At 50.3% G+C, this 15,631-nt stretch overlaps 3 protein-coding genes across 4 annotated transcripts; all 3 read left to right on the top strand.

Moving 5' to 3' along the window:
- Positions 1-927: 927 nt before the first annotated feature.
- Positions 928-4,479, top strand: LOC128502672 (lipocalin-like). Its single transcript, XM_053472550.1, has 7 exons — positions 928-1,076; positions 1,472-1,611; positions 2,023-2,093; positions 2,375-2,488; positions 2,952-3,053; positions 3,284-3,309; positions 4,380-4,479. The coding sequence occupies exons 1-6, from the start codon at positions 981-983 to the stop codon at positions 3,304-3,306; spliced, it is 546 nt and encodes a 181-aa protein (XP_053328525.1). The 5' UTR covers positions 928-980; the 3' UTR covers positions 3,307-3,309; positions 4,380-4,479.
- An 866-nt stretch (positions 4,480-5,345) lies between these two features.
- LOC128503452 (olfactory protein-like) lies at positions 5,346-8,577 on the top strand. 2 transcript variants are annotated; one of them, XM_053473545.1, is made up of 7 exons: positions 5,346-5,560; positions 6,068-6,204; positions 6,625-6,692; positions 7,010-7,123; positions 7,456-7,557; positions 7,749-7,774; positions 8,400-8,577. In XM_053473545.1, exons 1-6 carry the CDS (start codon positions 5,462-5,464, stop codon positions 7,772-7,774), a joined length of 546 nt encoding a protein of 181 aa, XP_053329520.1. In that variant the 5' UTR covers positions 5,346-5,461; the 3' UTR covers positions 8,400-8,577. The 2 variants fall into 2 exon arrangements, with proteins under 2 accessions (XP_053329520.1, XP_053329518.1); XM_053473543.1 differs by having other exon boundaries at positions 8,397-8,570.
- A 1,347-nt stretch (positions 8,578-9,924) lies between these two features.
- On the top strand, positions 9,925-14,561 carry AMBP (alpha-1-microglobulin/bikunin precursor). Its single transcript, XM_053472526.1, has 10 exons — positions 9,925-10,084; positions 11,028-11,170; positions 11,248-11,324; positions 11,442-11,558; positions 11,890-11,991; positions 12,496-12,533; positions 12,734-12,812; positions 13,346-13,513; positions 13,853-14,026; positions 14,319-14,561. The coding sequence occupies exons 1-10, from the start codon at positions 9,971-9,973 to the stop codon at positions 14,339-14,341; spliced, it is 1,035 nt and encodes a 344-aa protein (XP_053328501.1). The 5' UTR covers positions 9,925-9,970; the 3' UTR covers positions 14,342-14,561.
- The last annotated feature ends 1,070 nt before the right edge of the window (positions 14,562-15,631 follow it).

Raw genomic sequence — 15,631 nt, 5'->3', positions numbered from 1 at the left:
GCCAGCAGGATTTGCCCCAAGCAAGAACCTGCCCTCCACGCGAACCAAACCCGCGGCTCGGCGAGACTCAAAGCTTCTCCCCACCTGCAGCCCCCTCTCTGGAATTTTCCGCTCCACGTGCGCAGCCACGGCTTATGTGTAAACAACTCGGCGGACCCCGCGTGAGACGGGCAAAACGGGTCTAATAAATAACACCTGCCCAGCCCTGGAAAAATACCCCTCGCTTTTACGGTGCCAGCACCTGGTTAGCTGGCACCTGTGGACCTGTGGTATATAATCTCTACCACCCTGCTTGGGCGAATGCCCCTCCGCGCTCTGAGGCTTACACCGCAGGGTAGATGCCCTCCTGCCGCTCATCAGAAGGGGTAACTTGTGTGAAATTAGACACCAATACGGGGCAGATCGGGGTAAGATGACGCCTCGCGGCTTTTTATTTGCCCCGGTTACAGGCTGGTGGCCCACAAGCCAGATGGCTTCACAAACACCCTACATAAAACAGATGCCAAGCGTCCACCTCCGGGACGGCATGCGCTATAGAGAGCCCGGCCCTATGGCCCCCCAATATACGAACACACCTCGGGGGTCTCATGCTGTGCTTTGATTTATTCGGATGAAAAGGAATCGGATTAAGTGACTGAGCCGATTGGCTGCGGCTCCCACGGCCCCCCGTCCCCCGATAAACAGAATTCCGAGCCCTTGTTGTGCGAAGCTAATCGGCCCGAAGCTTTTCGCAGCCGGACGGGTCAGAAAACTGATGACAAACGTTTCTGCCTCAACACAAACACGGCCCACCTGCCCTCGCGGCCCCCCGGGGACGTTCCATAACATTCTCTGGCCCCGCAGGCAGAGGAGAGGGTGGAGAGGCGAAGAGGAGGGCTGCCAAGTCATGTGCCGGGACGCGGCCGGCTATAAAAGCCTCCAGAAGCCACCGTCTGCAACTCAGAGCAGAGCAGAGACTCCCGCGAGACCAGCACAGGACCATGAAGGGACTTCTGCTAAGCCTGGGGCTGTTGGCTGCATGCGCCTTCTCTGCGATGGCCGAGGTGCCCGTTCAGCCCGACTTCCAGGAAGACAAAGTAAGTGACATTCAGATAGAAGCCCAGAACCCCCCGGCAGATCGGCCCCCGGCGGCCCCCGTCTAGTCGCCCGCTTCTCCTGCTGTAACCTTAATCAGTCGTTGGTCTCGTCTTAGATTCAGGAGCCGTATGCCTATCCCATGCATGTTTAATCCCCTCACTGTATTACCCTCTACCACCTCTGCTGGGAGGCTGTTCCATTCATCTACCGCCCTCTCAGTAAAGTAAAACTTCCTTCCGTTCCTTCTCAGTCTCTGATCCTCTAGTGTTAGATTCCGGGCTCTCGTTGTAACTTTTCTCCTCTGAAATAAACATCACATAAAACACCCCAAGCAGGTCCACGGACGGCACTGTACGGCGCGTCATCCAGCGTCTCACCCCTGATGTTGTTGTAGATTCTCGGGAGGTGGTACAGCATCGGCCTGGCCTCCAACTCCAAGTGGTTCCAAGCCAACAAAGACAAGTTAAAGATGTGCACGACGACCATCACGCCCGCCGCCGACGGGGACCTCCAGGTCGTAGCCACGTTTCCCAAGTGCGTAAAACACCTCCGGGGTAAATCAGAGAGAAGTGGGGCGGAATAAGAGACGTGCGCTACCAGCAGATTACTCACACCCAACAGACGGGGAGTATTACTAGTGATTAGAGTATTATTAGTGATTAGAGTATTATTAGTGATTAGAGTATTAATAGTGATTAGGGAGTATTATTAGTGATTAGAGTATTATTAGTGATTAAATTATTAATAGTGATTAGGGGAGTATTAATAGTGATTAGGGAGTATTATTAGTGATTAGAGTATTGACGGGGAGTATTAATACTGATTAGATTTCACGTGGGTTTATTATTCGTTAGTGAATGGAGAGCGGGGCCGTTGGTACAGAGCCGTCTAACTCTCATAACTCTCAGCCGGCGACGCTGTAACCGCTCGATCGCTCTTTTCCAGGATGGATCGCTGTGAGCAGAAGACAATGAGCTACACGAAGACCGAGCAGCCGGGGCGATTCCTGTCCAGAGGTCGGCGTCAGCCAATCACATTCCCCGAACTCACATTAACCCTTTCGCTTCCATCTAGTCCCATTGCCTTACTGCTCTTTAAATTGCGTGGCCCCGTAGACAGACCTGGGGGTAGAACTGGTGGCTCCGGGGGTTGTATTTCACATCGCGGACCCCATTCGCTGACGGAGACGTCCGTGGCCCCCAGGGATACACATCGCATCCACTTCATATAAACACTGCAGGCAGAGGGGCCACGGCTGCTGGGTGGCGGATACTGTTAACGTCTCCTCCTCTCGCAGGCTACGGAGGCGAAAGTCTCATCACCATCGTCGAGACAAATTACCAGGAATATATTCTGATGCATGCCAGGAAAACGAAAGGCGCCGAGGTGAACACCATCGTGTCCATGTTCGGTGAGTCGACCCCCCCGAGGCCCGGCTTGCCAGGGGAACCAATCGCGGCTGTGAGTGATGGGAGGCTGAGGGGATCCCACGTCTGGGGGTCTCGCAGCCTCTCTGAGAATCGTTTAGGGTCTTATTCACAGAGCCTGTCTTTGGAGGTGCAGGAAATGCCGGTGGGTGGGATGCCGGTGTCGGTGGGTGGGATGTCGGTGTCGGAGATGCCGGTGTCGGTGGGTGGGATGCTGGTGGGTGGGATGCCGGTGTCGGTGGGTGGGATGCCGGTGTCGGTGGGTGGGATGCCGGTGTCGGTGGGATGCCGGTGTCGGTGGGTGGGATGTCGGTGTCTGAGATGCCGGTGTCGGTGGGTGGGATGCCGGTGTCGGTGGGTGGGATGCCGGTGTCTGTGATGGTGGGATGGATGGGAGTGATGGGAGTGAAGCGCCGCGTCCTTACACGTGATGTTTTCTGGATTCAGGGAGAGGGAAGGAGCTGCCCCCGAACCGGCTGCAGGAATTCCACCAATTCTGTCTGGATCAGGGTCTGTCCCAGGACAACATCCTCATCCTGCCCCAGACCGGTGAGACTGCGGGGTATCTGGGGAGGTTCGCTGCCCATTTCCAGCCTTCGGGGCTGTAGCTTTCCTGTATTCTGCCCCAGAGGAGGGGTAATTGGCGGGGCACTTACCCTCATATACCCCGTTCTAATCATAATCAGGTTCCTGTATTAACCCCGTCATGGAATAATAAATTATGGAATGATTTAACCCCGTCTGGTAACATCTCTAATAAAGCTGTGTTTATCCCGCAGATAAGTGCATGACCGAGGAGTAAGCGGTGAGTACTGAGAATATCAGCCACAATGATTTATCTATACATTATACAGGGCCGGTCACTGATTTATCTATACATTATACAGGGGGCCGGTCACTGATTTATCTATACATTATACAGGGGGCCGGTCACTGATTTATCTATACATTATACAGGGGCCGGTCACTGATTTATCTATACATTATACAGGGGGCCGGTCACTGATTTATCTATACATTATACAGGGGCCGGTCACTGATTTATCTATACATTATACAGGGGCCGGTCACTGATTTATCTATACATTATACAGGGGGCCGGTCACTGATTTATCTATACATTATACAGGGGCCGGCTCACTGATTTATTTATACATTATACAGGGGCCGGTCACTGATTTATCTATACATTATACAGGGGCCGGTCACTGATTTATCTATACATTATACAGGGGCCAGTCACTGATTTATCTATACATTATACAGGGGCCGGTCACTGATTTATCTATACATTATACAGGGGCCGGCTCACTGATTTATTTATACATTATACAGGGGCCGGTCACTGATTTATTTATACATTATACAGGGGCCGGTCACTGATTTATCTATACATTATACAGGGGCCGGTCACTGATTTATCTATACATTATACAGGGGGCCGGTCACTGATTTATCTATACATTATACAGGGGCCGGTCACTGATTTATCTATACATTATATAGGGGGCCGCTCACTGATTTATCTATACATTATACAGGGGACCGGCTCACTGATTTATCTATACATTATACAGGGGGCCGGTCACTGATTTATCTATACATTATACAGGAGGCCGGTCACTGATTTATCTATACATTATACAGGGGCCGGTCACTGATTTATCTATACATTATACAGGGGGCCGGTCACTGATTTATCTATACATTATATGGGGGGCCAGCTCGCTGATTTATCTATACATTATACAGGGGGCGGCTCGCTGATTTATCTATACAATATGCAGGGCCGGCCCTTCATTATATGCAGTGAAGTCAGAGAGGTATAAAGGTGCGATGGGTTTTGTGAATGACGCGTTTGTATTTATTTCGCAGGCGTCGTTCCTCTACCTGTCCACTGGGTGGCGCTGCTCCTGGGGATTCGCTCGGCTCCTGAGCCAGGCTGTGCAATCAATAAAAAAATGTAGCCCTCAAACTGACTCCCTGTTATTCTTATCCCGCGGACCCCCCCCCGGAAAACCCAGCAGAGCTGCCCAAAGCAGAGCTACCCGCACACTGCTGGGGGCAAACCGAAAATACTACACCTCCCAAGTGTCCTGGTTTAAATTGGTCAGTCCCTCTCCCAAACCCCTATGCTCTTTTCCTCCTCTATGCCCCTCTCTCTCGTCCCCTGATGCCCCTCTTTCCTCCCCTGATACCCCTCTTTCCTCCTTAATGTCCCTCTTTCCTGTCTCTCCTGTCCTCTCCCCATCGAACGGCAGCTTTGGCAGAAGGTGGTGCAGCGATCACCTCTCCCGACCTCCCCGGCCCCTCCGGCCCCTTATCGCCCTACAAAGTCCTCCGGTGACGGGAGGATGAGATGCGAGCTTCGTCTCAGGTTTCCGCACACAGGGTTATTGTGCGCCCGACAATCTCCGGCTTTATCCTCCTCTTAATTTGATAAGACGGCCCGAGACGCACAAAGGGGGGATTAAGGAAATGGTATTTTTGGCAGCGCGGGGGGACGCCGTGTACCTCCTCCGTCACTGCGGACAAAAAAACGATTTGTCTCAATAAATCACCAAATAAATCCCCGGCGCGCCGTTTAGTGCGTTTACGCCGAGCGGTTATAGTCATATATATATAGTTTATATACAGGATATATACATACAGCTACCTGTCAGAGAACCCGCAATGACAATTGGGGTCCCACTCCGCAGAGTCCTGCACCAGTACTAAAACAGCCCCCTCAGACACTCATAGGGTTAATCTCTAATGTCTCGGTAACGCCGGCTCCTCGGGAGATTAGCTCAGCTCCTTATCTTATCTCCGCTGCGCATTCTCGGGTGTCGCGGGGCGTTATGTGATCCACGTACCCTAAATCTGCCCCCGGGATTTGCCCCGATCGGTGTATAAATACTCGCCGAGGACACTTCAGGCCACTTTGTAGCTCCAGCTCGTTACAATCTCTCACCAAGATGAACATGATGCTTCACGCCATCGGTTTCGGCCTCCTCTTCCTCCTCTCCATCCAGGCCAACGAGGTCCCCGTCCAAAAGGACTTCAACCCTCAGCTGGTAAGACCCCCCATTCTACGCTATTACCCCGGTACCCCCGTACACCCACAGCTACCACTTCAATACTCATACGCTCTTCACTGAAATATTCCCGTTAATATGTTCCAAAGAACGGAAGGGCACAGAACCCGACAGCAGATCGGCCCCATCCGGCCCCCATCTACTCGCCCGTTTCTCCTGCTGTAAAGACTCAAACCTTAATCAGCCGTTGGTCTCGTCTTAGATTCAGGAGCCGTGTGTCTATCCCATGCATGTTTAATACCCTCACTGTATTACCCTCTACCACCTCTGCTGGGAGGCTGTTCCACGTAACTACCACCCTTCTCAGTAAAGTAAAACTTCCTCACATAGAAAACCTCCACTGAAAACTGAGTTTAATGAATAGAAATTCTGTCCAGGGTCTGGGCTAGAAGTTCAGACATACCGGGAGCGGATTATGTTTGTATGCGGGGTCTGCCCCGCTTCGGACCCCCGGGGCGATGCACTGATATCTCGTTTGTGTTACAGTTCACCGGGAAATGGTACGGCATCGCCGCCGCGTCCAACAACCCCATGTTCCTAAAAATGAAGAAGGACCTGTCCCGGCCAATCATCGTCTTCACTCTGCACGGCAACGACTTCAAGGCTGAGATCGGATACATGACGTAAGGATTCCCCCTCAGACCGGTGCCCCCTCCGCCCCGTCCGCATAATCGGGGGTCTCAGTGACTGCGGAGCTCTGGTCCTCCGCCCCGTCCGCTCAATCGGGGGTCTCGGTGACTGCGGAGCTCTGGTCCTCCGCCCCGTCTGCCCAATCGGGGGTCTCGGTGACTGCAGAGCTCTGGCCCTCCGCCTCCGTCTGCCCAATCAGGGGTCTCGGTGACTGCAGAGCTCTGGCCCTCCGCCTCCGTCTGCCCAATCGGGGGTCTCGGTGACTGCGGAGCTCTGGCCCCCTACCCCGTGTAGAAATGAATACTTTGTAACACTGCAGCAGAGTTGGCTGTTGGTGACATCATAAATATGATGTAATAAATAACGGTAACGGTGCCAGGACTCTGACCGCAGCGTTCTTTCTGTATTTCCAGACCCAAAGGATGCCAGAAGAGAGTCATGACCTACCACGCGATCGCCAACGGCCATTACTCCAGCTCCGGTACTTCTATATCATTTCATTATAATTCACGCTCTAGACACCATAACGCCAGCACGAGTAATGATGTCATCAGTGAGGTCATAACTGACAAATCAGAGCGCTGAGATATGCGCCATTGTGAGGGTTCTGGAGGAAGAAGACTTTCTGCGAGGTCTCTGGTGCCGTAGAGTGTTTGCCCCAGAGTTAAATACCCCAATGCCCCCTGTGCCCATTCTGTATGGGACGGGGAGGAATTATCTCGCCTGTAACGTCAGTTTCTAGCCCGTCCGCCCGTGTCTTTGCTGTGAGAAATGAAGTGGTTAATAATTCCTTTATAGATCAGGGGAAGATGGATATCCGGATTATCGGGACAGACTACAAGTCCTTTGCTCTGGAATACACGCTCGCCGAGCAGGAGAACAAGGAGACCTCCGTCATGCTTAAACTTTACGGTACTAATTGCAATCCGCGCACTTATATTATAGGGTCTGGGGGCTGGAGAGGGGCAGATGCTGGCAAAGGCGTTGGGGCAGAAAGAGGGGAGCGCTCCCCAGTGGGGGGGGGGTATTTATTCTATTGCTTTTCTTGACCCCCATTCCACTTCCTGCCACGAGAGCCTAGAATAAAATGTTTGAGGCTACCACAGTCCGTTGAGTCACCGGCTGGACCGTTTCCTACGCGACTCCCTCTGTTGCCGACATACGGGGGGCTTTATCTTGTCTGTTGCCCCCATACGCGGGGTCGGTTTTTCCTCCTCGTCATCCGATTTCTTTTTCCCGTCCAGGGAGGAAAACCGACATGCCGGCCGAAGTCCAGAAACAGTACGAGCAATACTGCGCGTCCCTAGGCCTCACCAAGGATCACATGGTGGTGTTTCCCAACGCGGGTAACTAAACGTATTGAGTTATATGGCGCCACCATATTCCACGGCGCGGTACAATAAAAAATATCTGATAACACGGAGCCAGCAGCCGCTGCAAGTTGGAATATTCACCTTCCATTAAATGAAAACTCATCTTATTATTATTATTATTATTATTATTATTAATTATTAATTATTATTTTTCTTTTTTTTAGATGAATGCGTTCCAGGAAAATTTTAGGTGAGTTTTTTTTTGTGGTTTATAGAAATTCTACTTTCCATTCTGAAACGCAAAAAAAAATAATGAATTCTGTTATCTGTGAATTTTCACATCCCAGCGGAATAATAATAATAAAATATTATATGTATAAAAATAATAAAATAGGAGTTTTAGTTGAGCTAATAAGGATATTTTTGTGCAAAAACTAGACTTTATCCTATAAGTGAAAAAAAAAAACCTGGTTTGTAATACGGATCCCTGCGGGGCCAATCACCTGAAACCTGAACTCATTATATATTCGTTAACATTAATTAATATTCATTACAGCGATGCCCCCCGAATATCTATTTACAAACTGAATGACATTTTTTAATTAATGATAAAAATGGGTGTGGGGGGGGTAATCTACGATGGACAAACCGGCACCTGCAATGTCTAACCCCCCCCCCAATAACTGTTAAATACCAAAACCCCCTAATTTTACACCCCATTTCATGGATCTGAAAATCATCTTTACGGTAACATCGTTTCTTCATTTAATGTAAAAAAAAAAACCTTCTGGACAAATATTGACTTTGCGAGGTTTACTCGCCGTTCCAATGACCTCCGACCTTCTGCTAACATCAGAGTTTGTGTTTTACAGCAGCGAGTCCTGCCTGACCCCGCGGCCCCCGATCTGCAGCCCCTTCGTGGCTCTCGTTTCATCTCTTTCCTCGCTTGTAACTTGGTTGTGAAATAAAGCCGCTTATATCGCACGCGTCTGATCTTCGTTTTATTCGCTGGGATTGAGGCCGAGGCCCCCGATCACAAACCGGTCAGACCGCCATATACTTCGTAGAAACCCCACTTTATCACCATCTTAAGGACGCCACAATTACCCCTGTTACCCCGGTCGCCCGTGCCTTGGTGGGGTTTCCTAATTTTTGGGGCATTCCCTGCAAAGTCTGGGTGTCAAATAGAAAAAAAAAAATCAAGAAAATCTAATTTTCTAATTAATAACAAAAACACACGTGAAAAATAAGTATGATGTCATAGTCCTCGCTCATTTACCTCATCCGGTCCACGATGTCTGTTCTGTGACATCACAACAGGCCGTTTATTAATGGGAATATTATTTATTAGAGATGTGGAGTAGTGTAGAGCGTGGCGGCCCCCCGGATGAGGGGAGATAACGGTGATTTTTTGCTCTTTGAAATCTGTTTGGCATTTGCTCTGGTTAATGGTTGCTGGAAGCCAAACAGCGGGGTCAGGGGTCATAAGAACAGATAACGGAGGAAGCACCAGCGCAACGCGGACCCCCCCAACCCCGACCGACCGGCGGAACCCAACGCACGGATCACGGCAAAAACAGACGGCGGTGACCTCAGAGAGTAAAACCAGAGATTTATAGCCGATTCCATAAGATTTCATATAAAAGCAAATCATTTGGTTATAAAAATATAGAAAACATTTAAAGGAGAAATCCCACGGAAACAATATCTTTCACCTCGAGCAGAAAGTGCAGGAGCTGACAATTTAAAGAGTATGATGTCACAATTATTACCCCTGCTTTGGGGTGGCTCACTAATTTGTTCTCTAGATTTTTGGGGTTATCCGTACAACGTGAGATACCCCAGCACTGGTAAACCTGTTTTTATCTCATTTTATCCCAAAAAACTCCCTTTATCTGCAGACCCGGAGCCGCCGTTGCTGTCAGTCATGTGATATTTTGGGTGACTTTCCCGGCTCAAACACCGCACTGAGCTGATGCTTTATGGCGATGCTAATGAAGTCCGTTCCTCCATAGACTTTCATTAGTCAGAGAGTCCGACTGGGTGATTAAGACCGAGCCATTCTATAGTTCCCCACAGGCAGTATGATAAGGAGTCGGGGGGGGGTTAGTAGATCGGGGATCAGATAACAGAGCGAGAATCATACGTTTGGTGGCTCTCTGGTTGGGATCTCCTCATCCTGGTCGCCGAGTTTTCAAAATAAAAATGAAAGAGAAAAAGAGAAAAAAAAGAGAAATGAGAAAAACAGCGGTGGGGGTGAAAAGCCCGAGGGGGTGTAAGTGGGGGAAAGGAAACGCTTATCGCTGCCGGTGGCAGATCAATACCCCAGACTTCTGCGATTGGCCAAGCTGCGTGGTCAAACATTAAGCCCCCGTTTGCTTCTCTCCCTGGTTAGAGGGCAGACATTAAATTGTTTCTCTTCGACGAGAGGAAACACAAAGAAGACATGAACATGCGCTGGACACTTGTCCTGCTCCCCGCTCTCCTGAGCTTAGGGCTGGGAAACCCCGTGCAGCCGGAGGAGACGATCACCACCCAGGAGGGCTTCGAGCTCCCCAAGGTAAACGAAACGCAGATTAAAGCTTCCTCCGAGCCGCAACCTGCTGGCTTCCAAAGAACTTTCCGGCTGGCGACCTGCTGATCTATATAATAACATTATAACTGTTAGACTGCCGGAAAAAAGAGAGAGCGAGAGAGAGAGAAAGAGAGGGAAGAGAGGGAGAGAGAGAGAAGAGAGAGAGAGAGAGAGAGAGGAGAGAAGAGAAAAGAGAGAGAGAAGAGAGAGGGAAGAGAGAGAGAGAGAGGAGAGAAGAGAAAAGAGAGAGAGAAGAGAGAGGGAAGAGAGAGAGAGAGGGACAGAGAGAGAGAAGAGAGAGGGAAGAGAGGGAGAGAGAGAGAAGAGAGAGAGAGGGAGAGAGAGAGAAGAGAGGGACAGAGAGAGAGGGACAGAGAGAGAGAGAAGCGAGAGAAGAGAGAAAAGAGAAAGAGAGAGAAGAGAAAAGAGAGAGAGAAGAGAGAGAGGCCTCGGCAAGACGGATTCACGTCCTATACGGAGCGCAGCCTGGAGGAGACGCAGCTAAATTTTATCTTATTATTATTACATCATCATTATTATCATTATTATTATATATATAATACATAATAATAACAATTCTAAAAAAAATGATACAATTAAGTAGTTTTGGTCACTTTCTGGACTATAATTAATAAAAAGTTACGTAGTGGATTATTGTTTTATTACGATTTTTTTTTTGTTACAAAATAAATAATTCAGCCGGAACATAAACTTATAGCTCTTTTGTTAGATCTATTTATAGATCAAATTCTACTATGAATTGAAGAGCTTTTATAATATCTATAAATATATAATAAAATGTCAATATAAAAAAAACATCACTAGAGCGAAGATGGACGTTTTTAGTGCAAAAACCCAGTAAATCAAGCGGCCATTTTTTTATTTAGAGGGTAACGTCGGGGTCTGACATAATATTTTTCCTCCCCAGCTGTTCGGTAAATGGTATGACATCGCCGTGGCCACCACCTGCAAATACATGCAACATCACAAGAGTAACTTCAACATGGGAACCATGGAGCTGAGCGAGGGGGAAACCGGCGGGGACGTCCAGTCCGTGAGCACCAGGATGCGGTAAGGACCCCGCGAGACCCCCACCCCCCGCGGCTCGTCGCCCCCCTCGGGGTGCTTTATGGTGTTTTTGTTTTTAGGCACGGGACGTGCGCCCAGAAGAGCCGCTCGTATCAGAAGACGGACGTCCCCGGGAAGTTCATCCACGCCGATCCCTGTAAGTCAACGACCCAATTCGCCTTCCGCCATTAAAGGTTTTCGGGGGTCCCGCCATGTCGCCCCCCCCACCCACAGACCCCCGGCTCCCACCCACACGCAGCCTTCTCTTTTACAGCAAAAGGAGCGGAGATGGAGAATTACGTGGTTTATACCAACTACGAGGAGTACGCCATAATGATCGTGAGGAGGATCTGGGGTACAGGCAAGACGGCTACCGTCCTGAAACTGTACGGTGAGTATACCGGCGGCAGGTTACCCCAGAATGGGCGCATGCCGGGGGCCGGGGGGGGGTAGGGATGGGATTTTACCCCCCGAGCGCGTACGATAGAGACCCCGCGGCTCCGGCTGGTTTCATTCATTCAGAATACGTGCCGCGGGGCTCGAGTACCGGCGCTGCGCAGGAAACGTGGTATCCGTCATCACAGGCAGCGATACAAGTGTTTCCAGATGCAGACGTTGGCCCCGCAGGCCCCCGGTAATAATATAATAAGAGACGGACAACGTCCTGGGGGGGTTTCTTTCCATTGTTTCTAACGATCTGTCTCCGGCGGCCCCCGCGTCAGGACGGACCCCCGAGGTACGGCAGAGTCTGGTGGAAGAGTTCAAGCAGTTTGCGTTGGAGCGAGGAATCCCGCAGGACGCCATCTTCCTGCTGACAAACAAAGGTGAGGCGGCGGAGCCGGCCCGTATCGGCCCAAATCAGCTCCGGGTTCTTTGCCATTTACTGGCCGTCTTCTCTGTTCTTTGGATCGTGAGACTCGCAGTCCGTAGCAGCTGGGTTTTCGGATAATACCTACCGTGTACCCGGGGGTTGTAGGTGAAGTCCCGTTGCGTGAGTTCCAGATCAGTATAAATCGGCATCGTGTCCCCCGGGGGCCGATAAGCCACCAAAACTAATCCCTATTAATTAAAAAAAGAATCAAGAGGCAAATAATAAAGCCTTCCGGCCAGAGAGAGGCGGCTAGAGACGGGATTTATCGCAGGGGCTGTTTGGGGATCCATTTTGCCCCTTTTGGGGGTATCAGCGTCCTCTCCTCCCCAGATCCACAGGCAAGTCCCTGCTTTGAAGCCCTGGGTCCGGGGCTAGTGAGGCCAGACGGGATTAGAGGTTAAATGTCTCCGACATACGCCGTGTCCCTGCTCATCCGGCCTCTTCTTGCCCCCCGTAGGTGAATGCGAGCCGGGGGAGATCGAGGTGACCCGCACGGTACGTGGAAACATCGGCGGAGCGGAGGCTCTCAGCGCTCGGGGGGCCTCCGCGTTTATCCTTCATATACCGTTATGGGGTCTTGCCGCGCTGGGGGGTGTAAAGCCTGCGGCACGGGGGCGTCACAATGTCTCTGCGGAGCGGCCGGGGGGAGATTTATTTGCCCCGCGCACTCACATCGTCTTGCTTTGTGTCTGTAGAGGGTCCAGAGAGCGGTGCTGCCGGAGGAGGAGGAGGGATCCGGGATGGCGAATACCCCGGTATCCAAAAACAAGGGAGGTACGTAGCGGTTACCCCGGGGACCGGCGAGCCCCCCTCGTGGCCACTGAGCCGCAAAAACATTTTACAGAAACGTGGGGTTTCTCCCCATTAATCCCTTTCTCACGGAAACTCCGCCGGTCAGCCGTTTAATTCCCGCTTTTATTCACAAGAAACTTTTCAGTTGTTTCTATGGCAACAACCAATCAGCGCCCGCCTTTGTGCTCCCAGGAAAACGATGACAATGATTACAGACGCCATTTTCTTTGGATGTCCGGCAGGAATTGTGTCTCTAATGCTGCGTTTAGTTATTATTATTTATTGATTGGGATAGCGCCATCCTATTCCACGGCGCTGTACAGCGGGATAAAAGTGTTACGTTCAGCAGGGTTAATTATTAAATTATAAAGGTCTGGCTCTCTCAGTCTCCTTGCCTCACTATTGCCTGACCCGGGGGCGGGGGGGACTCGGGGTCCCAGGATGTGATTTCGGAGACGATTTACCCCAAAAAGCCTGCGTTACCCATCAGCGACGGCTCTCCTCCCTGTTCCCAGAGTCCTGCCTGCTGTCCGCGGAGGCCGGGCCGTGCCACGGGATGTACACCCGCTACTTCTACAACTCGTCCTCCATGGCCTGCGAAACCTTCCGATACGGTGGTTGCCTTGGTAACAACAACAACTTTCACTCGGAGAAACAGTGTCTCCAGACGTGCAGGACGGAAGGTGAGCCCCCCGAACGCGGCCATGACCCCGATACTTTATTAACCCGTTCAGGGCAAGCCTGGCAAACAGCTGGCACTCAAGGGTTAAAAAACATGTTTAGGCAAACCCTGGTACACGTGCTACAGATTGTAAGCTCTTGGGGTTTTCAGGTTAAATATTGTATCCGAACCAAATATGTTCCTTCACCACGAGCAGATACCGGGGGGTCAATAAGTGGTCCTTCTGCTAAATCCCCCCTAACTTACTGCTTCAATAGAGTCTGTGCTATTTTTCTGGGAGGCTGTTCCCTGTATCCACAGCCTTTTAAACCTGAACACTTATCCCCTCTCTCCCGCCTAGCTGCCTGCCGCCTGCCAATCGTCTCCGGCCCCTGCAAGATGGCAAAGTCCCTGTGGGCCTTCGACCCCGCGGAGGGCAAATGCGTTCCTTTCCAATATGGAGGCTGTAAAGGCAACGGCAACCAATTTTACACTGAGAAGGAGTGTAAGGAGTACTGCGGGGTACCTGGAGAGGGTAAGTAACACCCCGGGAGGGGCAAAATGGCACAATGCGTTCGTCATGGACCTGATTGGGGAATATTAGATATTAGATATATTTCCATTTTCCGATAATTAAAGGGTTAAATTATCACGAGAATTCCAGGAAACTGCGTATTAACAAAGCAGCATTACGTGTGGTTATTTGGCTGGCGCGGTGCCGTATCAGGGCGATATGTTGCTGCGCGGCCGGCTATCGGTGCCGAGGCGGGGAGTCTCAGCCGGCGTCGCGCATGAAACCCGCTGAACGTCTCGCCTCTTCCTTTTAGGAGACGAGGAGTTTCTGGATTGATCGGTACGGAGACGTTCCATACACAGAAGGCCCCGCGGCGTCCGCGCATGGGGGGCAAATACCCAAACTATGGGGAAATTAAAGCAGGGGCCGTGAGCCAGCATCCCTTGGAGGGGGCAAATAAAGGGGTTATTTACAGGGAGATGCTTTAGGGTAATAAAAGCTGCCATGTTACATATATTGGGGTAAATACAATGTTTAAATAAATATATATATATAATCTTCGATTTCCCTTTCCTATTATGGTTAATATGCGGTTGACTCCTTCGCCTGCCTCTCATTGGACGAGGTCCGGGTCGCAGCGGCTACGTTGGCAGTTTATTTTTCCATTGCATGGCTTTATAAGGACCCCCAGTCTCAGTATATAGCGTAGATGTGATGGGGGGGTTCACAATGGGGGTCCAGGGATTAATTTTAACATTTAGTCTTTGATTTGTATTACTGCAATTCCACAAACAGCCACCAGAGGGTGCAGCTTACCAAGGATATTAACAGAGCGACACCCTGACTGGATCCTTTAGGCAAATGTTGGACACGGTGGATATGGCACATCAGAGGGGTTATCCGTCGTGTCGGATGGGGGTACTTGGTTTGGATTATCTGCCCCCTAAGTGTTTCCCGTGATAGATTCCTACGAGCTAAATATATATCAAATCTACCAATAGTGTCAGTACTCAGATCTAACCAGCAGGGGGCAGCGCCAGACCACAGATACAGATTAGAAACCCAGAGCCTGCCGGCAGATCGGCCCCATCCGGCCCCCGTCTAGTCTCCCGTTTCTCCTGCTGTAACGACTCAAACCTTAATCAGTGGTTGGTCTCGTCTTAGATTCAGGAGCCGTATGTCTATCCCATGCATGTTTAATCCCCTCGCTGTATTACCCTCTACCACCTCTGCTGGGAGGCCGTGTATGAAACCAACACTCTGCTGCAGAGCTTACAATCTAGAATGGATACGTAAAGCCGGACAAAAATCAGGAATCCAGGATTTAGATCCTAATTAAAAAATAATGTAACGGGCAGAGATCACGTCACCTTCTCTCGGGGGTTAAAAGAGAACCCGCTCACATACAAAATGTTTTTACATGGAACATGCGTGTGGAATAAACTCGCGTGTTACGGCCGGGAAAATAATGCAGTAAAAGTTTGGAGATTTCAAGAAAAATAATTTATTTTTTAAAAAGAAACGTATTTTTTGTAATTGAGATTTTTTTCTTGGCCATCTGTAACGGGACAGAATGCTGCATCAATCAGTGACAAAAATGACATATTTGGAACTTTCCCCCAAACG

This window comes from Spea bombifrons, chromosome 8 (assembly GCF_027358695.1).
Source record: "Spea bombifrons isolate aSpeBom1 chromosome 8, aSpeBom1.2.pri, whole genome shotgun sequence".
Taxonomy (NCBI): domain Eukaryota; kingdom Metazoa; phylum Chordata; class Amphibia; order Anura; family Pelobatidae; genus Spea; species Spea bombifrons.
The sequence above is the reverse complement of the archived record's forward strand: the minus strand, read 5'-3'. Positions and strand labels throughout refer to the sequence as shown.